At 43.9% G+C, this 26,472-nt stretch overlaps 1 protein-coding gene across 15 annotated transcripts in view; it reads left to right on the top strand.

Moving 5' to 3' along the window:
* The first annotated feature begins 399 nt into the window (after positions 1–399).
* Positions 400–26,472, top strand: part of PRRC2C (proline rich coiled-coil 2C) — a 79,268-nt gene continuing 53,195 nt past the window's right edge. For 10 of the 15 annotated variants that reach the window (XM_053659285.1, XM_053659283.1, XM_053659289.1 and 7 more), the window contains exons 1-7: positions 400–617; positions 16,925–17,089; positions 17,837–18,014; positions 19,711–19,820; positions 20,902–21,027; positions 22,658–22,881; positions 26,020–26,102. In XM_053659285.1, coding sequence (XP_053515260.1) covers positions 16,978–17,089; positions 17,837–18,014; positions 19,711–19,820; positions 20,902–21,027; positions 22,658–22,881; positions 26,020–26,102 — 833 coding nt within the window. In that variant the 5' untranslated portion in view covers positions 400–617; positions 16,925–16,977. The remainder of the gene's footprint in view (positions 618–16,924; positions 17,090–17,836; positions 18,015–19,710; positions 19,821–20,901; positions 21,028–22,657; positions 22,882–26,019; positions 26,103–26,472) is intronic. The other 5 variants (XM_037167469.2, XM_053659288.1, XM_053659284.1 and 2 more) reach the window with 3 other exon arrangements.

Genomic DNA, 26,472 nt, shown 5'->3' with positions numbered 1-26,472 from the left:
ACCAATATTGCGCGCGTACCTTTCTGAAAAACATTAAGGTACTGTCAAATATGAAAATGGAAGGTTATTCATAGTTTAATTTTGGTTCATACTGCCGGACTGTCGCGGAGCAATTCACACACCTATCCGCCACACACTGGAGTGCTCGCTCTCCTTCGGTGAGGCCCAAGGACCTGTAATCTCCGTCTACTCCAGAGTTCCTGGATTTCCCAGCTCAATCTTCATGGTGCCCCCGGAACTCCGACTGCGGGAACTCCCTCCGTCCAGCAGGTGGCGACGTCGCCTTCCGCCGGGGTTGGGTCGCCACGGAGGCTTCACGTGATCCAGCCGTCCCTGCGTCGGAGGGCGGTCTTGCGGAGATTGCCTTACGTACGCCGCGGCATAACGTCATACGTAGGGGCTGGCTAGCCGCCATCTTGCTTCTTTTTCTCGCTTGCTCTCAGCCTTTCGGGCGGCAGCGAAAGTGCTTTGGCGGTTTGTCCATCCGCAGCTGCGGCTCTGCCAGTTCTGTGGTCTTTCCGCCACTCCCTGCGCTTAGCCCTCCCCTTCCCCTTCCCCGGGTCAGGGGTCGCGGAGACCCTCGAAGTACGCACACACTCGGCTTGACACCCTGGCCGGTAAGAAAAGCAGCGCGGCGGAGGGGCCGCGATCACCGCGGGCCCCATCGGGGCGGGCGGGCGTGGGAGCACCCCGACACTGGGGAGCCGCGTGGGGAGGGCCTGGGGCCCGGGCATCCCGACCTTTTTCTGCGGCAGCCTTCCTCCCTGTGCCTGGGGAAGTCTCGGCCTCCTGCTCGGTGAGCGGGAAACCGGAGTCAGACCCGCCCCATGTGGTCTGCCGCGGGAGTTCCGGACCCGCCGCCCTCTCCCACCCACCCGGGCCGGCTTGGGGACGGCGCGCGTGGCCGGGGAGGCGAAGGGGGTTTCCGTCCCGTGGGGTGGGCGAGCGCGCGGCCTCTCTCCAGCGTCCCCCCCGACCACTCCAGGGTTTCTCCAGGGCCTTTCCCGCACGCTTTTCGTGCGTGTGTGTGTAGCGTGGGGGGAATTGCAGCGAGCGGGGTTCGGGAGACCCGGTTACAGACCTGACTCGGTAAGAGGCGCACGGAGGAATCGGGACCAGCCCCGCTTCCGCTAGGGACGCGCTGCCCCGCGGAGGGTTCGCGTAGGCTTTCGCACCCTAGGCCTCTCCATCCCCTAACCTGCGTGGTCAGGCCCACTCTGCGGCTCCCCCACTTTGAGTTACCATTAGTGTTGTCTATGTTATCGGCAAGGCCCACTATAGGACTTGAAGAAAGGGGCAGGGGGGCCAGTGAGCGCGGATAAATTCTTCGTTGGCCCTAGAGGAATGCGTCAAATTCCTGTAAAGGGATGTATATTTGTTTTGACTTGATTTGAGATTTCTTTGGGAGATTTCCGACATGCCTGATGTTTGCTGGCTTCTGAAGCCACCCGGATTTCCGCATTGGCTGTTTTTCAGCCTAGGCTCATAGATTCTTACCTCGCTAGGGCATTTGAAATTGTACTGTAAGCGGCTGTGCTGTGAGACTTCATTTGGAATGCACTAGAAGCATCAAGATCCTTGATTAAGTGCTCGATAGCTTATTCCTGCAAATAAAACGGATACTTAAGCGCCCACCAAGCCTACCTCTCTCATTAGTTAAAAGTGGACTTACCCTCCTCTCTTGGTAATTAAGATGCTGCTCCGACTGGAGCCATTTTTAGGTGTGTGTCTCAGATGCACTGCAGCATCTTTTCTGACCCCCCTCAAATGCATTGATCTCCTAAAACTGTTAGGAATAGGTTGAATTTGAATTTTATCTTTAGCAAATCGTCAAATTGTCTCTTTTCTATAAAGGAATTTTCAGAACACAGGCTTTTTACTTTTAATAATTTTGGTCTTGTGAGCTTATAGATGTGGCTGTTCTCCCTCCACTGTTAGGTTGACCTTTTTCTGTGTACTGAACACAGCAGTCAGCCCTTCCACACGCGTCACCCTTTTTAATCTACAGGATTAAATCTCCTTTGAGGGAGGTGCTGTTTATTATCATTCCCATTTTACAGATGAGGAAGTGAAATCTGAGAGATGAAAGCAGTTTGTTGTAATTGGTGGTGCTGTACAGAATCAAATCCAGGCTGTCTGAACCTAAGAGGATGCTCTGAGTCTAAACCATCAAACTGCTTCCCTGTTCCATGTAATTTTATGGACTATGGAAACGTTAAAATACAGCATTATTAACCTAGTTTCTCCTGTTTGACTTAAGTATAGAAACACTGTTACATGTAAAGAATGGATTAAAGCTGTTTTGGGGATGGGGTAGCTCCATTTCTGGTCCCTTTTCTATTTAAAGGCCAGTTGAGTAAAACTAATGCTACAATATGACAGATAAAATTTTTAAATTTTGTGATTTGGCCTATATTATTGATACAGTATTTCCTCATCTGTACAATGGAGATGATAGTAAATAATGGCGTCTCCCCAGAAGGCTTGCTGTAGGATTAACAGATAATGTAGGTAGAGGATTTATTACTGTGTTCAGTACATAGTAAAAGGCAAGTAAGCAATGGAGGGAGAATGGCAGCATATTGGCAAAAGACTCTCTCCCAAGCGGTAAAGGGAGTCTGCCCAGAAAGTATCCATCTGTATAATATGGAAAATAAGAGACATTTATCGAAGAAGGTTAAGATACAAGAAACATGGTACATAGGACAATGACCCCTCAGTCCCCTTCAAAGCAGGCACCTGGGGACCTCACACAGTTCTCCCAATAGCCATCAGCTGCCCCATCATATTTTCCCGAATCTCACTGACAGTCTGGAATCTCTTTCAAAGGTGATTTTAGTTTTGGGAAAAGCCAGAAGTTAACAGAGTGCCAAATCTGGACTGTAGGGGGCTGAGACACCTGGGTGATTGGATGTTTCGCCAAAAAACCCACAAAAACAAATTTGGCCCTGGCTGGTGTTCTCCGGCCTGCAAACCAAAGGGTTGCTGGTTCGATTCCCAGTCAGGGCACATGCCTGGATTGCGGGCCTGGTCCCCAGTAAGGGGCATGAGAGAGGCAACCACACGTTGATATTTCTCGGCCTCTCTCTCTCCTTCCCTTCCCCTCTGTCTAAAAAATAAATAAGTAAAAAACAAACAAACTTGGCAGCAGACATATTACATGAGTCCAAGTGTTGCCTTGATGGAGCTGCCAGTCACCGGTTGCCCATGGCTGCGGCCTCTGAATCATCCAAATAGTTTCCACAAAGGAATGTTCAAGCTTAATGCAAAATTTGATGCAGGTTTATTGTTCTTCTCACTCAGTCATTTGGAATTCAGTGGCCACACAGTACATTGCTCACTCAATGGTGTCCACCGCCCCCACTGACTAGTACAGTGAAGGCTTCATTGTTCACGCATGCGCATGCCAGTCCACTCTCCTTGGCTGCCAGGTTATGATGATGTTGTGCAAACTCTTCTGGTTATATTTTGGCTGGACTTTTTCTGGACAGGCCTTGTATTCTCAGGAGTATATACTCTGGAAATTTAAGACCTAGATTTTATGTTCTCTTTTTTATTAAAGACATTTCTCACATTTCCATGCTTGATTTTGTGTCTTAAAGATTTCTTCATACTGTACAGTCTAACTGTAATCAGTATTTTACACGTACCTGAAATACAGTAATCCTGGCTCATTCCAGCCCATCCCCACCCGCCCTACTCCATCTCACCATCCTTACTGTTAAAATGTTTTTGAAGAGTATTATCCCCTTCCAGTGGTTTCCTCCAACCGCCTAAACAGTGCTTCAGTTTGTAAGTCAGTTTAATGATTTGCACAAATATCTGTGCCATATTGTTGTGAAAGACAAGGACCGATCATTGATATAGATATTACACAAATTGGTACAGAGTCCTGTTGTTCTAGTGAATGACATCTGAAAATTGTCTGGCTGAGTTATGACTAAGGAACTTACAGTAAATTGAGATTTGTCACCTTATAAATAGGGTAACACAGTGAAAGCTTATCTCAGTCTGTTAACTGTAGCTTAGAAGTCCTGAGAATTAGTTTACTGAGTCACAGCATTTTAAATTTCTCAGTAATGCCACTGATGTGTCAGTCAAGACATCTTTGTGAGTAAAAGTGTTCTCTAGAGAGGGTAACTTCAGTAAATTTTCTATAGTATATTTTTACTAACCTCCAGAAAGGCTAAATAGATACTGATCTTCTGCTAGTTGTATTTCTAGTTATTTTGCTCTACACTATCAGAATGCCAGTCATGTTTTGGGACTTGTGTGTGCATGTATTTGCTCACAAGTCAGATCAGACAAGCACTGTTACTGAGTTTCAGCACTTGTCTAGTTGGGAGACAAAAACTTGGATGTGGTTAGCTGATACATAGAGTCTGAACACAGAGTGGCAATGAAGTTGCTGGTCCCTGTGGTGCTGCTGGTGCTCTGCATCCCAAAGTGCCGGGTGGGGGGCGGCACAGTCGGCGTTTGTAGTGCATAGCTGGGATTGAACACTGTTGGGTGTTCTTTACATAGCACATCATCTGGTAATTTTCACCCTACTTGTTTGTACTCCAGATCTGGTCTCTTCCTTTTCTAGACTGTGTCCGTGTCCCAATCCCTTTGCTTGGTGGGTGGCACGTACCTAGAGGTTATTGAATGGACAAGACTGGGAAAGAGAATATACCCACAGCCGAGGCTCAGCTGATGACTCAGTGGAGCAGAAGAGCACCCTGTGGCCTTTCCTCCTTTACTTGCCCACCAGAATAGCATCAGAGCTTTCAAACAGTGGGTGTACCGAGCGTTGTGAGGTTCTTTTGCATCAAAGATTCTTCTAATTTTGAAAGGTCCAGTAATCTGAGGAAATGGTTTTTGGTTCCCTCTGCCAAGATGTTCAGTCTTAGGAATGAATGATAAAAGTTATTGTGTGATTTTTTTAATTTGTACCAGAAGATAAGACTGAAGATAATACACACAATTAAGGGAAATTTGGGGCAGAAACCCCTTCTAGGGAAAATTGCCCTTAATGTAGACCGAGTGCCCAGTTGACCACAGAGGTCGAGAGTAACTGTAAATATTAATGTTTGCTGAGCACTCGCCGTGCCAGGCAGGCACGGAGCTAAGAACAATGTGTAGATTACCTCTTTCAGTCTGTGCAGCAGGTTTAAGAGGTAGGTTACTTTATCTCCACTACACCACTAGAAAACTGTGATTTATAGGGGATTTAAGTAATTTGTTCAAAATTGTTTAGCTCACGTGTGGGATTTGAATCACTGATCCAGAGCCTGAGTGCTTGACTGCCGTATTCCACGGGTTTCCCGGTGGCCAGTATTTCTCAGACAAGAGATTCATGGTGTTTGCTTTGTCTTCCAGCCATCTGTCTGTTAATGTCTTTCTTTAATTCAACTGAATGTCTTTCAGTTAAAAGAAAATTTTACATGATTATTTGGTTTTACAGTTTCCCCCCAACATGTGTTAAAATAAGCGTAATTTTAAATATTACTCTGTAGCTTACTTAAAATCATTATAATACACCATCAGCAGTCTTGTATCCCGCTCTTTGGGACATAACTGCTAGGAAGTGGGTGCTGGACAGGCCCGGGAAACAGTTGGAACTGATGAAGGCCAGAAGTGATTAAGCCTAGAACGGAATAAATTCATAAAACAGGAAATGGCAGCATTACAGGAAGAGAGAGAGATTGGAGGCAGAACTACATAACTGGGACAAGTGTTTCCATGATGAACTGCAGAGTGGAGTGGGTTTATTTAGAATTGTAACAGGATGCTGCAGACAATCTATAGCAAGAAAAAGAACAGGAATGAGTGAGGGGGGAAATCCCTAGTGAGATACAGGTGGAAGAGAATAATCTGAAAAGTGGGATATTAGAGCCGGTTGCAGCAGTTCAGAATAATATGTATATGAGAGGTGGCCTTTGGGTTTGGCTGAGAGATCTTTGGTGACCTGAAAGAAGTTAGGCCAAACCCTGGCTGGTATATAGGTCAGTGGATTGAGCACGGGCCTGTGAAGCAAAGGGTCACTGGTTCAGTTCCCAGTCAGGGCACATGCCTGGGTTGCAGGCCAGGTCCCCAGTAGGGGACACATGAGAGGCAACCACACATTAATGTTTCTCTCCCACTTTCTCCTTCCCATCCCCTCTCTCTAAAAATAAATAAAATATTTTTAAAAAGAAGTTAGGTCAAGTCATGAGGATGAAAGGTTAAGCAGGGAGGACTGAGTGGTGAGACCTCTTAATTTTTAGGTGTGTTGAAACTCAAAATGAGCTCTGGATTCAGAGTTTAAAAACTGAGGTTTGGTCAGCTGTTAACTGGGCCAGTGACTTGGCCTCTTCAGGTTTTAAATATATTCATCTGTGAAATAAGGAGACTACCTTTTCCCCAATGAGAACATTGTTTCAAAGATCACATTGAATGTGTTTCCATATATCTTTTGAGTTTAATATTCTTTGATATCATGCAAATCTTGACCACATTTAAAACAAAAAAAGAAACCATGAAAAATAGGAGGTTAAAGGTAAAGGGAGCAAAGGTTCTCTATGGAGTTGGAGGATCCCCTCCAAACAAATCTTGAGTCTGCAGGGTGAGAGATGGATGCATACGTTGGTGGAGAATGGGTGTCTGGAGGAGTTAATAGTTGAGCTTCCTCTCTCCCCCTTTCCCAGTGAGGAACCTGGAAGTGCAGAGCTGTGGTGTGCAGCTGTGTGGTCTGTGCACTGCACGGAGGTGCGGGGCTGAAGGGGGCAGCAGACTGAAATCCCGGCTGCAGATTGCCTGTGTCCTGGCTGGGGCTGGGAGGAGCGGGGCCTCCACTTCTCTGGGAAGGCATCAGCCCCCCCAGAGGAGCACCTGGGAGGACCTGGTGCTCTGTGCACGCAGTGCTGCTCCGCAAGGCTCCTTAGGGAGGCGCACCATGGGATGTGCAGAAATACATCAGAAGCAGTTTGGAGATGGCTGAAGTGTCACTAGGGAATAGAAAGCTTAGAACTTTTTCCTGAGATTGGGTAAATAGTAGTTGGGCAGATACGAAATTCTAGTTTATCCAGTGCTGTTTTGAAGATGGGTATTAGAGCTTATTAAATATTTCTAGTTAAATGGGAAACAATGTATTAAATGTTGTACATTATCAAATTTTAAAGAGAGGAGGAAAGTATTCAAAAAATCACTATAAATTTTCAGTTCCTATGAACATTCAGATTATTGACAGTATGGCTAGTGTAGGTTGGCCTGTGTTTTAAGTAACTGGTTTTAATGTTAGGTTGACACGTTGTAGATCTTAATTGAAGAAGCACACTGGGGGGGGGGGGTATAGGACTGCTTCTGAAAGTGAGGAAAATGAAACAGATAGAGGAATTGTACTTCAAAGGCAGAGTAAAGGGTGATTGAAATGAGACAGCGAGGTGGAGGTTGGTCAAGTTGCTGTGTGAGTGTGCAGACTGGGGAACCTGGACTTGCTGGTGTGCGGCTCTGTGAGTTTCAGTTTCTGTAGGCCTGCAGCCCACACCACAGTGAGGGCACAGCGGAGAAAGATGAAATATCACCCAGTTGTAGAACCAGTCTTCTGACATTTTGGAGGCAGAGAAAATCTGTCTTCCTGCTGACGAAAGAACTATTGAGTAAGGATTTAACAGGCAAGAATAGCCTACCTGTATTGGATGCATGTTTTCCTGACCAGAAAAGAAAAATTGTTCAGTTATGTTATTAGTTCTATCATGACACAAGAAAGAAAGTGGGAGAAAGAAAGAGATGGGTAGGTGTCCCCCAGCCCTGGGTAGCTGTCCCCCCCAGACAGGCAAATGTTAGTGGCTGAGGGATGAGCCAGCCCTTGGTGGGGAGGGGTGCTAATTGATTCTCTACGCTTAGAAATTCCAGCTGAAAATTCCAGCCTTTGCAGGCAGCTTTTGAATTGCCCATTCCAGTTTCTACTGGCCTGAGCCCTCTCCCCTTCTAATTGGAACTCCAACAGATTTGTTTTACACTGTTTTTCAAATGACAGTGTGTAATGCTTTTGCTGGAGTGCTATTTCTTGTAAAGGCATTCAACATGTGGTGTTCTGAGCTTTATCATTACAGCTTCAAGTGTGATCTTAACTTTAGAGTTACTAATGATTGCTGATAACAATTAGAAATGGAAGTGACCTTAGAAGTTGACCAGTTCAACTCTTACCCAAAGTAGGAATTATCTTTTAAGATATTTCTCACACAGGGTTAGCTTGCTTTTTTCTTTTTAATGCATCTGATGATCAGGAGGGTACTATAGTCAACCTTTAATATTCATGTCTTAAGATCTTCCAAATATTTGAACGTCGTGCTGGCATTCAAACCTTATCACTTTCCCTTTACTTCCATCATTGCACTAGGATTTGGCTTTCTTTTCAGAGGTTTGTTTTTGGGTGTGTTTTTTTGTTTGTTTGTTTTTAGAAAGTTATGTATCTCTCTGCAAGCATTACTGTGTTTCTAAAAGGAGAAAACAAGCCCTGGGGGAGGGGGTACAGCAACAGGGAGGGAGGGAGGGAGGAGTGTCTGAGTGTATTCCCTAGAAGCGAGCGCCCTTCTTGCAGTTCCTTCTGGCAGTTCCTTGGGGCGTGGGGTGCAAGCTCTGCGACTCAGCAAAATCACAGGTCGCTTCATTTCACAGCTCTTTGGGTTGCTCAGCAATTTTGAAGGTAGAGAATGCTAGGAATTGGTTTTAAGATAACTTGTTTACACCTATGAATAAACCGAACAGTTAGAAAATTTTTCCTTTGTATCCAGCTTAGTTTGTTTTTGATATTTGTCTTAATGAAGCCCAGATTTGAGCACAATATTGTAAGCATTGTGAGGGGAAAAAATACACCACAAAATTCAGTGGAATTTGTACAGTTCCAGATCTGTACATTAATGTTCTCAAGTCCCAAGTCTTACGAAGCACAGCTGTGACTATACTGCCTGTCACTGGCCCTCCTGTTTCGTATTAGCAGGCTGGGTCTGTGTTCTGTGCTGTAGTTTCTGAACTATGGCTGTACAGCTGTTCAGGTCTCCCAGTTTAACTCTCCCTAGCACTCCAAGACCTTTCCAGATCTTAAAGTCATTGACTGCACGTTACTCCCAAGTATAAAATGATTTTCAACTTCACATATTCTGTAATTCTCATTCGTGTTGTATTTATTTAAGGAGGAGTGTGTAGAGACTAGTACTTTGGTTAATGAATGTCTTTAATATCTAGTGATATCTAGTGGGGGAGAGTTCATCAAAATGTAAACTTTTTAGGGAGTTTGTATTTTGTGAACACTGCCAGATTGGCCTGCAATTCAAAGGAGTGTGGTAAATTTATTGACTTCTTGTTTTAAATGGAAAATGTAGTTAAAATTTGAGTGATAAACAAAATGCTCTTTTTCTGAGGTTAATACATCTGTCCCCCCTGTTTGTCACCTCTGGCTGCCATGAGAAAATACCATAGCCTAGGTGACTTAGACAGCAAAAGTTTATCATAGATTTGGAAGTGTAATAAATCAGTTTATTTATCACAGAGGCTGGAAGTCCAGATCAAGGCGCCAGAAGTTAGGTTCCGCCTTGCACTTGGCCTTCTCTCACGCAGCAGGGTGGCATCCCCTCCTGTTACTTAATAATGAGCACTGGTTCACACACACACACACACACACACACACACACACACACACACACCGTGAGACCCCACCCCTATCACATCACCTGAACCAAGTCATCTTCCAGCCGTCCCATCCAAATACATCCATCACGCTGGGAATTAGGACTTCAACATATGGGGGGGCCACAATCTAGTACATAGCACCCCCTTTTACAGTCTGTAGTGATTGATTCTTACACTTTTTTTAGTTTTGTTTGTTTTGGCGGGGGAGGGAGAGAGGGAGAGAAACATCACTGTATCTTTGCCTCTTATGTACCCCTTGTTGGGAATCTGGCCTGCAACCCAGGCAAGTGCCCTGACTGGGAATTGAACTGGCAACCCTTTGGTCTGCACACTGAGCCACACCAGCCAGGGCTAATTCTTGTGCTCTTTTTTTTTTTTTTTTTAAGATTTTATTTATTTATCTTTAGAGGGGAAGGAGAGAGGGAGAGAAACATCAATGTATGGTTGTCTTTCGTGCGTCCCCTGCTGGGAACTGTCCCGCAGGGAACTGGCCTGGAACCCAGGCATGTGCCCTGACTGGGATAATTCTTGTACTTTTTAATTATACTTCAAAATGACATTTCTGCATCAGATGAGATACTTTTGTTAATTGTTAATAGCGATTAGAGATATTATTTTATTTTGTTGGTATAATTTTTTATCCTTTATTGCAGATATTTTACTCTTGCAGCACAAGTTTTGATAATAAATCTAGAGTCTCTTAACCTCTTGATATGTTATTTATTAGTATATATTTTAAAGATTTGGTGTTTATCTCTTCTGTAATGGAAGTTGAATTCTGACTTTCGTAAGGTTTTTATCTCGGTCACTGGCCTTGGCAGCAAGCTCAGATTTAACTGTGGCCCCTCATTGTTGACCGAGTGCGTTGGAGGCGAGTCATTTTACTTCTCCGAGGTGGTTTCTTTGTGGGCAAGTTTGGTGAGTTGGGTTATGAGCTCTTACTCCCCGTCCGACACTTTACTTTATACTCCATCGCTAGAGCTTTATTTTTTTTTAATTGGCTTCAAGAGGCATTACTAAATTAGAATGTATAAGACTTGGATTCCTCTTTATGTTAGAATTGGGGAAAATGAATATCAAAGATTACTCAAGGTCAGGGAAGGTGGCTCTGTGAAATTGGGGAAAGGAAGCTGTTTGGGAGAACAGATGACCGTTAGCGCAAAAAAAAAAAAAAAAAGTTTTTTAAGGGAGAGAGAGATTTGTCGTTGCACTTAGTCATGCATTCGTAGGTTGATTGTTTTTCATGCCCTGACCGAGGATCGAAACCACCACCTCGGCTTATCTGGACAACTCTTTAGCCAAACTACCCAGCCAGTGCCAAAAAAAGAAAAAAAATAACAAACCTTTCTCTTTTGAAATAACTGTAATTTTACAGGAAAGTTGTGAAGCTAGTGCAGAAAGTCCCGTGTGCCTTCATCTGTATTCCTGAGTGTTAGTAGGTCACCACATTTGCTTCGTCATTCTCTGTGTGTTCCTCTACACACACACGTAGTCAGTCACACGAAGTGCGTGTGATTGAACTGAAACCGCAGGCTCCTGCGCCTCTAACTTTTCTCATTCAGAAAAAGTGTGAGTACGCTTTCTCCTCTCACATTTACGTGAATAAAGCAACCCATGGAAACTTGACTTAGCAAGCATTCAATAATCACTCTCGTTAGACCCTCTGTTCATCCTGTTGAAGCTGCCTGGCCCTTCTGTTCTCTGCATCCTCTCCCACCCTCAGCTTCCAGAACATGCTCCTCAGCCCCACCCCCTGGCAGCAGCCTCTTCTCCCTGGCTTGTCTCACCCCTCTCTCTGCTGCACCAGCACAGCTCTCCTGCCTTACTCACCTCACTCAGTCCAGCTGTGTGGTGCTTCCCGCCACTCCCCCGCCTGGACCAGGAGCTGGACGTCCAAGGAGAGTGTTCCAGCCGGCCAGCCTGCAGAGCACTGAGCGCCCTGCCCCCAGCTTCCGCGGGGTTTCTGTGCTGCTGAAAGACGTGTAGGCCGTCTTTCCTCCGGCTCTTTGCAGACCTTTTCCGGCCCTCTCAAGTTTCCAGGTGTTACCTGCACTCTGCTGATGAGGACAGTGTGTCTCTTTCTCATCTGTTTCTAGAAGCACCTGATAGATAATACAGTAGGCACTAGGTAGTGTCTGAGTGAGCAAATGGGGGAGTTCAGCATTCCGAGTTTGTAGTTCTGTTGGAAGTTTTCAGTTGTTTTCTGTACACAATTAAAAAGGTATGTCTAAAGATTGTAGTTTGAAGGAAGGTTTTGGGAATTATCCTTGCCGAAGCGGTGAGTTGGAGATGAGACGGCCGAAGCGGAGAGCACACAGAAAGGGGGAGAGCGAGGGCAGCAGCCTGTTCGAGTTTGTGTGGACGAGGGGCAGGAAGACAAGGAGACTGGAAGCATCGGAGTCACAGAGACCACAGGAAACGGCTCACGGAGAAGCTCTTTCCTTCTTATGTTTGTACGGGATGGCTGGCTTACGTCCTTCACTTGTTCAGTAAGATGCTTGTGCAGTATGTACTGTGTTCTCATCCGGAAATGGTTCCAGTTTCTCTTTAATGTTAACTGTTTAAATCAGTGGGGCCCTGTACTATATTGAGCAGAGGAACTAAACTCTCACCCCAGGAAAAATGAGGAAAAGGAGAAAAACACAACCCGTGTGGATGCTTAGAAGTCCATCATGGCTAGAACCATAACTGTCTTTTCACTGAATTTACCAAGTTGACAATTTGCAACATTTTTTGCCAAATATACTAGATTTTAAGTATGACTTGAAATATTTGCTGCATCAAATACTTTTGAATCCTTTTGTGTTTGATAAATGAGTAACCTTAGACTCATAATTTTTAGCACTGAAGGAATTTTAGGGATCACAGCTTAATCAACAATCTGCCTTAGAAACACTGTGACTTTTTTCTTTGTTTCTTCCCTTTTTTATCTTAACATTATTTGCCAGAAATATGTTTACAAGGTAATTAATTGTTCAAAATCTGGAAAATGCAGATGAACATGTTTTGGTACACCCAATTTCAATGAAAAATGCTACATTTTTTTGGTTGTTTTTACCAGAACTACTCAGTTGGTCACAGAACCTTGAATTTAGGAATATGATTTCTTTCTCTTCCCTTAAACAAAGAAGGGGGGATGTTATTCAGATGGCCTTGATTTTGCAGTTACCCTAGGCTCTTAATGATTCTGATATTTAGGCATACAGCAAGCAGACCAGTAACATTAAAAGTATCCTTAACAACATATAAATGACAAGGACAGTTTCAAAGTTCAAAGTGATACAAGAAGAGGATGGAGTTCTTTGGTCTCTTTCCTGTGACTATGCCAATCCTTGTTTTGAAACCAGAAGTTAGCAAGTTGAAAAGAAATGTTCCTATTGACCTTACTGTTTTCAAGGGTTTTGAATTACTATTTCATGTAAATTATATAATTCTGTTACTTAAGTTTGGGTTTGCTGAATTCAGCCAAGCATTAACTCAGCTGTTGAGGTTTTTTTAAATTAGTTTTTGCCTGGCGTGTAGAATAAATTCAGGCCATACTGCTTTTCCCAGACTAACTACTGGGTTCTGCTAAATCTGCCTTCTGCCTACTCTGGCTTTCCCCGGCTTCCCCTCTGCCCCTCAGGCCTGACCTCATTCGTCTGCGGTGGCACCTCCTTCTCCCAGACCACAGCTGGTTTGCTTTCTCAGTGCTTGTCTCGGTGGGTCAGCACTGTAGACGCTGGGAGGGGGCTGGTCAAAGAACACCGCCGCCAGGCCTGGCCTGGAGCATCTCCTACAGTTTTCCTGGATAAGTCTGTGCAGCCTGGGTTTTTCCATCCCATCCAACTTCTCCTCCCGTCTGCTCCCCTTTACCCAGTGAGGTTTTCCATTCCCGTGTTTTTGTTTACTTATTTATTGTTTGTTAAAAGTTCCGTGAAGACAGGGTGACCGTCTGTCTCCTCACAATCTGACACCTGAAGGAGCATTTAACTGTTTATCAGTTCTCAACCCAGTTTGTTTGTAGCTGTTGTTGAATGACTGTGTTACTGAAGCAGGGGAGGTCCTGTGTTCTTCCTGTGCAGGCCCTAGAGGACGGCTGTGCCCGTGGTGTTGCAGAGAATGCACTAATTACTCAGCAGGCTTTGGGGTGGGGGGGGTTGTTTTCAGTGAGGCTTTAATGTCCAGGCACAAGAGCAAAGAAAGATCTGTGGTCCCTCGGAAACAGTGTTGCATACGTGTGGGTCCGGTTCCCAAGCCCGCGCTCAAGAGGAAGAGGCATTGCCAGGCTGGCAGGCACGCAGCTCTGCTGCAGCTCTGAAGGTGTGAGGAGGGTTCATGACAATCCTGTATCTAGTCTCCGTTTTTTGTGGGTTTTTTTTTTTCTTCGACATCATCTGTGTCTAGGCTGTTGCAGTCTGTGATGTCTCTGCATTCCACTCTTGGCCCCTGTCACCCATTCTCCACCTAGTAGCCAGAATGATACTTCTAGTCTGAGAGGCGCAGCTCTCTGCTCAGAATCTGATGGTTCCCCATTGCTTCCGTGGGGAAGGGAGGGAGAAAGAGAGGGAGAGAAACATGTGCTAGAGAAACACTGATCAATAGCCTCTCACACACCCCCAACTGGGGACCTGGCCCACAACCCAGGCATGTGCCCTGACTGGGAATTGAACCTGCAACCTTCTGGTTCCAGGTGGACCCTCCGCCCGCTGAGCCACACTAGCCTTTTCAACTCCGAGAGGCCCCACCCTCCTCCAGAGAGAGGAGAGGAACTGGGGGTTAAATTCATAGCCCATGGCCAGTGATTTAATCAGCGGTGCTATTAAAATCCCTGAACTCCATTGGTTGGGGGACCTCTGGAGGTGGAGAGCCCCACAGACTCCTGTGCTCAGGACTCTTCTGGGTCTCCTCCTGCACATCTCTTCATCTGGCTATGTCCTTGAACATCTTTGTAATAAACCAGTAATCTAGTAAATACATTGTTCCCCTGGGTTCTGTGCAACGCTCTACTAAATTAACCAAACCTCTGGTTTATAGCCAGCCAGCCAGCCAGAGGCCCAGGCAGCACCCCGGCATCTGAAGTGGTGGCAGCGGTGACGGTGGCAGCGATGATCCCTTGTTAACCTGTGGGACTTGATGCCATCTCCAGGTGGATAGTGTTGGAATTGAGTTCAGTTGTAAGACACCCAGCTGGCTGGCCAGAGAATCTAAGGATTGCTGGGTGTGGAGAACCGCCCCGTCCCCACCCCCCCACCCTCCCACTCCCCCCCCACCCTCCCACCCCCCCATGACCAGAAATATCAGAAGGGAACCAGCGTATTAAGAGTATAGTATTAAGAGTGTAAGAGGTGTGTGGGAGTAGTGTGTTGGTTGGTTTTTGTTTTTCTTTTTTGCTTTTCTTTCTTTCTTTCTTTTTTTTTTTTTTGTTTCTTTACCCAAGGGAAAGGAATGCAAGGGAGGTACACAGCTTGGTAAGATTTGAAATTGCAGAAAGCAGCAGCCCTGATAAGGAATAATGAGAAACAGTGTAATAACAGAGGTAATATTGAAACAGAAAATGTTAGAATCAGTAAGGAATCAACAAATAGTGTTTTTGTTCCTGGGGTTGTTGATAGGAGAGCAGTTTAAGATTCTTGTAGCTACAAAGTTAACCAATAGATACAGCTAGAAATGCACAAGTGAATCCACCGGAAATAAAAAGCAAACCTATCTTGGAAAAGGGGGAACTCGGAATCGACCCAGGGAGTCTTCCAGCCCCCACCTGCGTTCCCGCTCAGTCCAGGAGCCAGGGCGCTTCCTCGTTTTTCATCTGTCAGTTACTGCTGGTTTTCCTGGTGTGGGTCCCTGATTCATTGACTCATTTTAGGCATTCAAACAGGAATTACATTTTTAAAAAATGTTTTTATATAAATTATACAGAGTGAAGCTATGTCTTGATGATGGTCCTGACTGTGAATGGGCTGTAATCTTTTGACACTATCCTAAAAGGAATCTTTCTTAAAAATACATAATTTTATTTAATGTAGTTTTACATTCCTAAAAATAATTTTCATTTTTGAACTGGTCCTTGGCTTATCTCTCAAGTATATGTTGAGTGGCGTTTCAACCTGATTGTTTTTGGGTGTCTCCCAAGACTTTCAGAAGGGAAACACCAAAAAAAGGTAGTAGGCTAAATTAAACTTTGACTGTACGCTAAAAGTACCTACTCTTTTTTTCCCTCAGATTTTACTTATTTTTAGAGCAAGGGGGAGGGAGGAAGAAAGACAGGGAGAGAAACATCAGTCTGTGGTTGTCTCTTCCACAGCCTGCAGCCGGAGACCCTGCCTGCAAGCCAGGCATGCACCCTGGCTGGGACTCAAACAGGCGACCCTTTGGTTCTGTTTTCCTCAACACATTGCCTAGTGAATATACACTGTGGTTGAATAATCTTCCCATCTTTGTCCATGTTATTGGTGAATACTGTCAACAAGGACAGATTCTGGGAGTACAGCTTCTTTACTCTGTTGTCATATCAGCACCCTTGGGGTATAATTAATTACATTCTTCTGCGTATGATAGCAAGGCGTCTGTTTATGAGGGTGGTTTTAGCTGAAGACGAGGTTTTTCACGGTTTGTCTCAAGGACAGGTGGCTTGCTGTGAATGTGCTTGGAGCGCTGAGTGTTACCTGGCTGCATGTGGAGGACATGGTCTGGTGTCATGGACTGACCCCAAAAGCCTTGATTTTTGGATCCAGTCTCGATTACCTCTCAACGTTGGCTTCCGAGTCTGTCAAACCAGAGTGCTGACTGTGTCATCTGGTTTCTAGACAGAAATGAGATGATGTGAAAATTGTTGATAGATTAAGTGGAACCACACAAATGTTGAGTGTGGCCGTTGGTGTGCACATAAAAGCACATCCTGCACGTGCTGCTGGTCCTGCAGTGGACAGAGGCTCAGTGACCACCGCGTCCTCAGGGCCTGCTCCTCAACTCTGAATGCCTTGTGCAGGATGCACCTGTCCTGCACCAGCTTTGACTCCTGCGCCTCTGCTGTCCTTGTGACTTCTTGGTGGGACTCACCACTTCTGCCCTGATCCGCCCCTCCAGACACCCAGGCCTGAGGTCAATGTGTTAAATTGAAGGGAAATAGGATAAGAGCTAGTTTTTGAATTATTACTGATGTAAGTTGCTGAAGATTGATTTAATTTTTCACTTTTTACTTCTCAGAGTTTCTGCAAACATTTACATACTAGGGGTATTCAGTAAGTTAGTTCTAAAACTTTTCTTATTTTTCCTTTTTCTGTGCATCTTAAAGGCTGGTTTTAAGGGTGTGGCAGGAGGTTTCAGACTCGATGAGTTTCCACCGAAATGTCGGAGAAGTCAGGCCAGAGCACAAAAGCAAAGGATGGGAAAAAGTATGCGACACTCAGTTTATTTAATACGTACAAGGGTAAATCACTGGAAACTCAGAAAACCACAGGTGAGTAAAATCAGGTGGCATTTCCATTTTTAGGGCTTTGTGCTCTTGTTACTAGACATGGTACACCGAGGCTCTGGCTGTTACAAACTGAGACAGACCGTACTTACATTGGACTTACATAAGCAACACTTTTCAGGGGGCATAAAATAAATATCTTACAATTAAAAATCTATACATACATTTATTTTTCCTTGTTCAGCACAGTTGTGCCAGTACAGTACATTGTCAGTACAGTTGTGGGGCTGCAAAGGGGAAACTCCATCAGTGAGATGGGCAGGCAAAGAGCTACATATCAGTGGGTGTTCATTTCCACTCCAAGTTATGGACTAGAGAGTCCTGTGGTGTTTTGTTTTGTTTTTTAATACCTTGAACCCAGTGTTTACAGTGAAAACTGGACCACGTGTTAAACTGGCAGTTTCATTATGCATATAAAGGCAGCATATTTATTTATTCTTTAATGTGCTAAGTTTTGAGTTTGAAATAGAGTCCCTGGAAAATACAAAACAGCATTGTCAGTGTTTTTTTATAGTGTACAGAGTTTATTGTTAGAATTTTTACAGCATTTGTTCAGTGGCTTGATAGTGTCTTTTAAATGTAATTTCTGCATTGGATATTGTTGCAGGTTCTTACCTTAAATATTAGAAAATAATAGTTTCAGATGTTACTAATTTCTATTCTATATTGTTTTAAGAATAAAGCAGGTGATAAAATAGATGTTCTAAGAAAGTTGATGTTATTGATCTTTAGTTGCAGCTCGACATGGATTACAGAGTCTTGGAAAAGTCGGTATTTCACGGCGCATGCCTCCGCCCGCCAACCTCCCCAGTCTCAAAGCAGAGAACAAAGGCAACGACCCCAATGTGAACATTGTACCTAAAGATGGCACAGGGTGGGCATCGAAGCAAGAGCAGCATGAAGAAGAAAAGTAAGTCAGTGTCTGCTGAAAAGAACGGACCGGCCCCCTTTCCTTGCAGGGAACTTCGAGTTCCTTGTGCGTGCCAGGTGTCGGACTGCACATATGATGTGTGTCGTGCCCTTTAGCGTCTTCCACATAGAGCTTTTGATTCCTGTTCCCTCTGTGCGGAGATAGTGGCGGTATTTCCATGTGTCGGGGCATAGCAGTGACAGGTGCTCATCACAGCTTTTCGTATGTGCTTTACCGGGTCCTCCCACCACAGCAGGCATGCTCCTTCTGCTGTGATCAGAGGTGGGTTCTTACCCGGGTGTCCAACCCGCAGGCTGCACCTGGCCTAACACAAAATCGCAGACTTACTTCAAACATGATGGGATTCTTTTGTGCTTACGAGTCACAGTGTATTTAATGTGTGGCCCAAGACAACAGCTTCTTCCACTGTGGCCCAGAGATGCCAAAAGGTCGTACACCCCTGTACACTAGGATTTTTTGTTTTTAGGTTCTGTTTGTTTATTTTTAGAGGGGAAAGGAGGGAGAAAGAAACATCAGTGTGTGGTTGCCTCTCACACACCACCCACTAGGAACCTGGCCCACAGCCCCAGCATGTGCTCTGACCAGAAGTCAAACCAGTGACCCCTCAGTTCCCAGGCCAGCGCTCAATCCACTGAGCCACACCAGCCAGGGCTGCACGATAGGAATATTTGGCTGCCTGGTTCCCTGGAACTGTGTCTGATACACATTGTAGGTATTCAAGTAATATTTTAATGGATAAAGGTAGCAAGAAAGCCAGCATAGAATTAATAATGTCCTTAACTGATCATCATTCATTCAACTAACACTTAACATTCTGTCAACAAATATTTGACATTCTCTATACCATGAATTATGCAGGGCTGTTAGTTTTATCGAATGACCAAGTTAGGTAGTGGTAATTTAAAAAAAATAAGGCAAGCATTTCAGTGCTTGGTGCTTTTGCCTATATCTGTTATCAGATTTTCTATACTCTTGTTTAGGGAGCTAGCTCTCTGTAGAAAATTTGATGGTAAAATAAAGCCTGTCTAAGTCTGACTGACCTCTGCTTCCTCGTTATAGAATTATGTTGTAACAGTAGGTCAGAGTCTGAGTATACCAGAAATAGGTGGTATTTCTTAAGTCTTCTAACCACCTTTTTCATTTTTAAGTATCAGCTCATTACAAGGATTGAATAAACCTGTAGGCCCCTTTTAAAACGCCTTTTATTTGGGGTGCATCAGGCAGGTTGCTCTTAGCTCTGAACACAGTAATAATTACAGGGGTGAAGCTGTTGCCTGCCAGCTGGAGAACTTGCTCAGCCTCACCCCAGGGCTGATTCTGTCAGTGCAGACCGTGTGTGTGCCTGCACTGGTACTTCTCATTGCAAATGCTCACTTCTTCAGAACAGGTTTTTGGGAGCTGTGTTCAATAATGACTGTTTCTTTCTTTGCAAAGTGAAAACCAAACAGAGCGGTCTCCTCCTCAGGCTGTTTACTGACAGGTAGACATGAGAGGGGTGCAAACAGCCGCACTCCACTGAAAGGAGTGTTGCAGAGGGAGAGCTTCCATGGAGGCTGTATGTGCAGTAAATGCACAGCCAGGACCCTTGGTGCAGGGACTCGCCTGAAGTGTAGTAGTCCATTTGTTTTATTGAGACGTACAGTATCTGAAATAATGGGTTCATGTTTTTTTTAAGAACGCCAGAAGTCCCACCAGCACAGCCAAAACCTGGGGTTGCAGCTCCCCCAGAAGTAGCACCTGCTCCAAAATCATGGGCCAGTAACAAGCAAGGTGGGCAAGGAGATGGTAAGTGGACATTAGCTGGGGAACCTGGCCAGGCTCGGTAGTTACTGAACAGCCACGCAGGAGATACGTACGGTGCGTCAGTGTGCTGGCAGGGCTGGAGGGCACCCTTACGGGGCATGCTCAGGCTCTGGGGGGATGAAAGTCTCTTGGCTAGTGAAGTTTCTGTCAGGAGCCATGTATGCCCTAATAATAGCCATCAGGATTTCAAAGGGCGTCTTTGAGATACCCTCTGCCCCACGTTGCTTTATCTTTACCCCACAGGACCAGGTGAGACCTTGCCCTTCCCACTCTTTGAGCCATAAGCACCGGGCAGTGCATAGGTTGCTAGAAACCATTTCATCTCCGTCTGTGCCCCTAACCTCTCTGTTTCAGACACGCTGCTCAGGACTTCTCGAGCAGGGAGGGAAGAGCTAGGGAGAAGACATACAGCACAGTAGGTGCGATACCTCCCTCCCCCCCCAAGGAGGAATGGACCCCCCCAGCAAAAAATTTCCTACCAGCAAAACAGGAAATGTCTATAAAACACTGTGTGGAAAAACCCATCTAGGCCCTAAGGCTAATAAAATGAGCTCTTTTAATTTATGGAAGTATAAAATAAATAGACAGGTAGGTGGGTTGAATAGTGAGGTGTAACCAGTATCTCAGCAGTCAATTAAATGAAGTTAGTTAAATGAAGGCATTTTAGCCTCATTGTGGTACTAGCGGTGTTTACTCATAAACTATTTCAGTGATAGAATTTGAACTGATTCCTAGAGGTATTGGTAGAGGAATTTGACTTTTACAGAAATAAATGAGAGAGAGAGACAGAAGTGAAGCGCTCCACTTGCTTCGCCATCTTAATGAGTCCTCTGGGACCATGTCTGGCAGGTTCCTTTCTCAGATTCTTATCTCCTCGTGGCTGTTCATTAACTTTCCAAGGGATTCTAAACCTAAATAATGAAAAAGTTGTATGGATATGGCTAGTCATCATTGAAATGTGAAATAATTTATCATAAAAGGGCAGAGAGCTATATCCAGGGAGGGTTTTTAAATTATCTTTGGTACAAAAGTTACATTTAATGCTTTCTTAAAAAATCTCTAGGAATCCAGGTGAATAGTCATTTTCAGCAAGAATTTCCCAGCCTGCAGGCAGCTGGGGATCAGGAAAAAAAAGAAAAAGAAGCCAATGATGACAACTACGGACCTGGGCCCAGTTTACGCCCACCAAGTAAGAGTACTTTCTGTTTAGTAAAAAACAGAGAAGGAGATTATGTGTGTGTCATGTCTTGTGATGCCTGCCTGCTAGTGTCGTGTGTGTGACTTGCCTACTTTTAAAAGGAAGACAGACAATAGCCAGGTGCTCGCTTCTCAGGTGCAGTTTCTGTGTGAACAGCATCAGTCCAACTCGAGAGCTTGTTGGAAGTGTGCCTCTTAACAGGGTGCCTCATTGAACAGTAATACTTGGTGAATTTTGCAATGGTAAAATATTTAGGGCAGACTTCTCCAACGTGCAAATACTTATTTATAAATTATATCCACTCATTTGCTACACTGTTAATACTCAGGAATCTCTTGCTTTCTGAACTCAAAGCCAGGAACCAAACCAGTTTGGGATAGTGAGAGAAACTTGTATTGTGTACATTAAAAAGCAAAGAGTAAAATTAGAAATACGAAGTCTTCGAGAGGTTTCTCCGATGCTTAATAATTTTAGTAGTGCCATACTGTTGTTACCCAATTCTCAAAGGACCGATGTACAAGGGGAAGTTCCTCTTTACAGTGATGGTTACAAACCCATATTTCTGATAACCTGATGTTTCACATTTCTTTTGGCTCATTTCTTGTCAGGGTTGAATAAAACATCTTTTATTTTTTTTAACTCATAATGTTCATGAGTTTTTATTAGGAATAGATGTGTAATCTCGACTTTTGTTTTCATTTGATTTTCATCATTCACTGCAAAACAAATTTGTCAGCTTCACACAAGAAGCCGAGTGAACTTGGGTTTGACACACTGCCTCAGGGTCGGGTGCAGGAGCAGCTTAGGTGGGGCTGGGGCTGGGGCTGGCTGAGGGACTCCTAGCAGGGTCCCAGGGGAGCCGTGTCTACGGCTGGCCGGGCTGCAGCTCCTGTCCTAGGCTTACTCGTGGTGTCTCTGCTCATCTGCGGCTGCTCACAACCTGGCTTCCCCAGAAAAAGTCAGGACAGACCGACAGGTGTCACCCACCTCAGATGGAAGGCCAGTCTTATATAACCTAGTCTCAGAAGAGACGTGCCATTGCTTCTGTTGTGTTCTGCGTGTTTCGCAGACCAGTCCTGGGGCACTGTGAGAGGGTGGTACACGGGGTGTGAATACCAGGTGCTGGAGACCCTTTGGACCATCTGGGAGGCTACCTGCCAAACAAGGTTCCTTGTAAAACCATCTCCCAGTCTCGTGTGGCTGAGTGCAGTCAAACCAGCTGATAGAATCATTAAGTCTGCTCACTTGGGCCCATGTAACTAGCAACCACAGACTGAAAACAAAGGAGGAGCTTCACTGCCCACCCTTCCCAGGTGGTAGAACCCCATCCCTTAGGATACCACAGGCATAACTGTGATGGTAACTTCCTAGAAAATGTTGGTAATGTTCCACAGAGAGGTACAGGTGTTTCCTTCCCGCCCCAGTATTTGGTTTGACACCCTCTGAGGTACGGCTTCTCTGCTTTCGTTTGAAAGCATTAGGAGGGCCTGGATTAGACGTTCCCTGCTCCCTCACTGCGCTTACTTGTTGCTTGCTGAAATTTTCTTGCACTGCCTAGTGTGGTTCCACTCTGTTACATTTTCAGATTTTTTTTCTTATTCATTTCTTATCCCTGTACCAGATGTTGCTTGTTGGAGGGACGGTGGTAAGTCTACTGGCTCATCCTCAGTATCTGACCAAGATGAAAAGCTCCCTGGCCAGGACGAAAGCACAGCTGGGTCATCAGAGCAAAATGACATCCTCAAAGTGGTGGAAAAGAGGATAGCTTGTGGTCCTCCCCAGGCCAAGCTGAATGGACAGCAACCTGCCCTCGCGTCCCAGTACCGTGCCATGATGCCTCCTTATGTGAGTGTTGCCGGACAGGCAGATGCTTGAACGAGAGCTTTTCGGTCCGGGTTCAAGGACGAGAACTGAAATGGGGAAGAGTTTGGGTCTTTAGTAACACCTAATAAAAATCAGCATTTTATTTGGTCGTGTATATAAGAAACACCCCGAGACCTGTGCTTTTAGTGGGGATAATAGGTGTTATCCAACAGCCAGAGGGGTTGTTTATGGCACAGAGAAGGTTAATAACTGTTTTAGTTATAAACTTTATTGGTATACTTTTTCACTTTTCATTATGGAATATTTCAAACATGCAGAACGAGAAATAATAGTACAATGAACCTCTCTCTCCCCATATCTGTCGCCATCCATCTCTAACATCAATTTGTGGTCAGTCTTGTCTCCTCTTTCCCTCCATCTTAGATTACTAAGGCAACTCCTAAATACCTTATTTTCATACATATATACAATATATGTGTGTGTGTCTAATCTTTTTGGAAAATTTATTGATTTTGAGAGAGAGGAACACCGAATTGTTTTACTAATTCACGCATTCATGGGTTGATTTTTGTACATGCCCTAACCAGGGATTAAATCTGTAAAGTGGGCGTATCGGGACAACACTGACCAACTGAGCAAAGATAAAAACTAATGGGAGAATTCACAGTACCATTATCATACCTGAAAAGAAATTTTTTTAAAGCATCAAGTCAGTATTTGAATTTCCCTTATTGTCATAAATAGGACCCAGATACTGTGTACACCTGGAGATCCATTCATATTTCTCTTAGGAATGTCATTATCAGTGGGCGCCTCTTTTTCTCCATCTCTTGTTTTTGTTTTGACCTTGTCTGTTACAATTTACTTTTATCCTGTTGGGTTTCTCAGTCTGAATTTTGCTGATTTCAATCTTTGTAGTCTCATTTAATACATACTTCTGACCCTTATAGTTAGATTTGGTGCCCTTATTTATTTGTTGGTTCTCAGCCTACTGGGAAATTAATATGGCAAGTTACATGTGCCCAAGTAAATAAGTTTACATTTTTTAAGAGGCCACTAATCTCAAGGAGGAAGTAACATAGTTCCTATGCTTTTTTTTCTTATAACTTCTAAGTATTTGAGCTTTAAATATCATATTTTCTTTTTACATATTTTCTGTACTTTGAATTACTATTTTTATTTAGCCATTCTCTAGTAGAGAAAGGAAATACATGATTAAAAACAATTATTTGTTAAATATTTTCTTTAAAAAAAAAAATGGGAGTGTAATCAAAATCAGTCATATGCTAACCTGTCCTTGAAAAGTAATTTACACCCGAGTACTTGTAGGCTGGTTCCCAACTGTGCTTCCAGAGACCTTGACTGTTCAGGTGTGGGGGCGGGAGGGACTGGCTTTGTCATGTCATCAGTGATTTTACTTGAATAAAGTGTTCCACCAATTAACAACGATAAAGACGTTCTGAAAACCCCTACCATATGCTGAGAACTTAAAGGTTGTTTCTACAGTTAATTTTGTGGCAAATTTCTAAGTTTTAAACATTTACTACCACGCAGAATTGATCTGGGCAGTCTGCAGAGGGATACAGTGCGTTGTACCTGTGGGCGTGGGCCCCCAGTAGTGTGTTTGCTGATAACTTTGGTACAAGAGCGTGATGCGACTCCCAGGGCTCCGGAGCAGCCCCCACACAGAAGGCTTTCCCAGTGGGGTTTCGGTTGCTGCTTAACCTAATTCACTTTGCTCTGACCCCCGAGTTTCTTTATACAGCCTAATCATATAAGTATAGCATTTTTAAGTATGAAGTAATTTCCTCATCAAACAGCTACTTTTTTTTTTTTAAGAAAAAGTAATCCATGTTAGGAGTACAGTTTCATGTATTTGTTGGATTGGACAAAAAGTTGGTTTGTTTTTTTTTCTGTACGATGGTTCTAGTTGCACACGTTTGTCTTTAACATCATACGAAACAGTTTTGTTAGGTTTTATTGCGACAGCTGTCATACCAGCATGCATATAAAAAATAACAGAATTGGTGAATTTTTGTGCAGCCATTTTAATATTGAAAAGGGAAGAAAATATGCAACATTTTCAGTGTATTATGCTTTATCATTTCAAGAAAGGTAAAAACACAACTGAAACACAAAAAAGTTTCGTGTGGTGTATGGAGAAGGTGCTGTGACTGATCCAGTCAGTCAGTGTGTTTTTCACAATGTGGTCTGTGAAGTTTCTTGGTACTTTTGACATTTTGGCCAAATTATTCTTTGCTGTGGTGCTGTCCTAAGCACTGGAAGATGTTTAGCAGCACCCCTGGCCTCTACCCACTAGAAGTCAATAGCAGGAGTTAGCCACCATACTCAAAATATCCAAATCAATGGAGTTATTAATGAAAATGAAACATGGTCTTTTACAGAAAAAAACATAAACCGATTTTGTATAACAGATAGTAAGTAACCAAGGACTCCTTGACATTTCTTCTCTCCCAAATCATAGGATGAATGAATCCTTTGGTGTGTTACTTCTCTTTAAAATCTTACAACTTCTGAACTTAGTTTGGCCAAGTTCTCATAGAGAACTTGTCCAAGCCAGGTTCTCAGAGAGAGCATCATTTTTGTGCCTCAGTTTCTAATTACGGTGGGTGTAGCGTCTCAACTCAGCCCGCCTGTGCTCTGTACATAGAGAACTCCAAGTCACTCCCCACCACCTCCTTTCTCATTCACTCCCTTGGGTTATGGACTCCCTAATTTTTTATCTGAACTGAGTTTCTCTTTATCAGTCAGTCTGCCTTCAATTAATCTACTCCTGCATTAGGATAAAGTCTCACATTATTTTCTTTCAAATATTCAAACTTGGTGAAGGCTTTGCTTTTTGGGGGAGTACGTGCACGTTATCTTCTTTAGTTTTTCAGATCAGTACGCAATCACATTTATGTGCTTTTGTTAATGGGATTAGAAGTTCTTTCTGTGTTGTATGCTAGTTATTAGTCTTCATAAAGACTTGGTAGAGGTAGTAATCTTACAGATGGCTTGTTGTTGAGGGTGAATGGTGGTGATCTATACCAGCAGATAAAATGAATCGTTCATAGAAGTTACAGTTTCAGGCGTAGGGTGATCATTTCTTTAAATAACTGGGTTGCCAAATTATCGGTGTTTTTTTCCCACATTCAGATGTTTCAGCAGTATCCAAGGATGGCGTATCCCCCTCTTCATGGTCCCATGCGGTTCCCACCTTCTTTATCTGAAACAAACAAGTAAGACTACTAAATGATTAAAGTTGGCAAGGCATATATATGCTCATTAAATTTTTCTGGAGGTTAAATGGATTGTGATGATTGAAGATGGAAAAATGAATTAAAGTACAACTGCTGCACTTAGCTAGCTGTTACACAACAGAAATGCTTTATTCTTCCTAAACTTTAAACTACCTTTTACAAAATTCTGAAAATGGGAAGTATGGCCCCCCAAATTGACAGGTGTGTCTCCTTTCCGTATGTTAAGGACCCCCATTTTCTTTTGCATTATCTTCCTAAGTGATGATTTTTCTTAAAATTCTGGAGTTTGAGATCAGTATTAGTCTTAACCATATTATTTAATATACCTTTGTTTTATTTTAAATCTTTG

Source organism: Artibeus jamaicensis, unplaced genomic scaffold (genome assembly GCF_021234435.1).
Source record: "Artibeus jamaicensis isolate MK-2021 breed Jamaican fruit bat unplaced genomic scaffold, CSHL_Jam_final scaffold_625, whole genome shotgun sequence".
Lineage (NCBI taxonomy): Eukaryota > Metazoa > Chordata > Mammalia > Chiroptera > Phyllostomidae > Artibeus > Artibeus jamaicensis.
The sequence above is the reverse complement of the archived record's forward strand: the minus strand, read 5'-3'. Positions and strand labels throughout refer to the sequence as shown.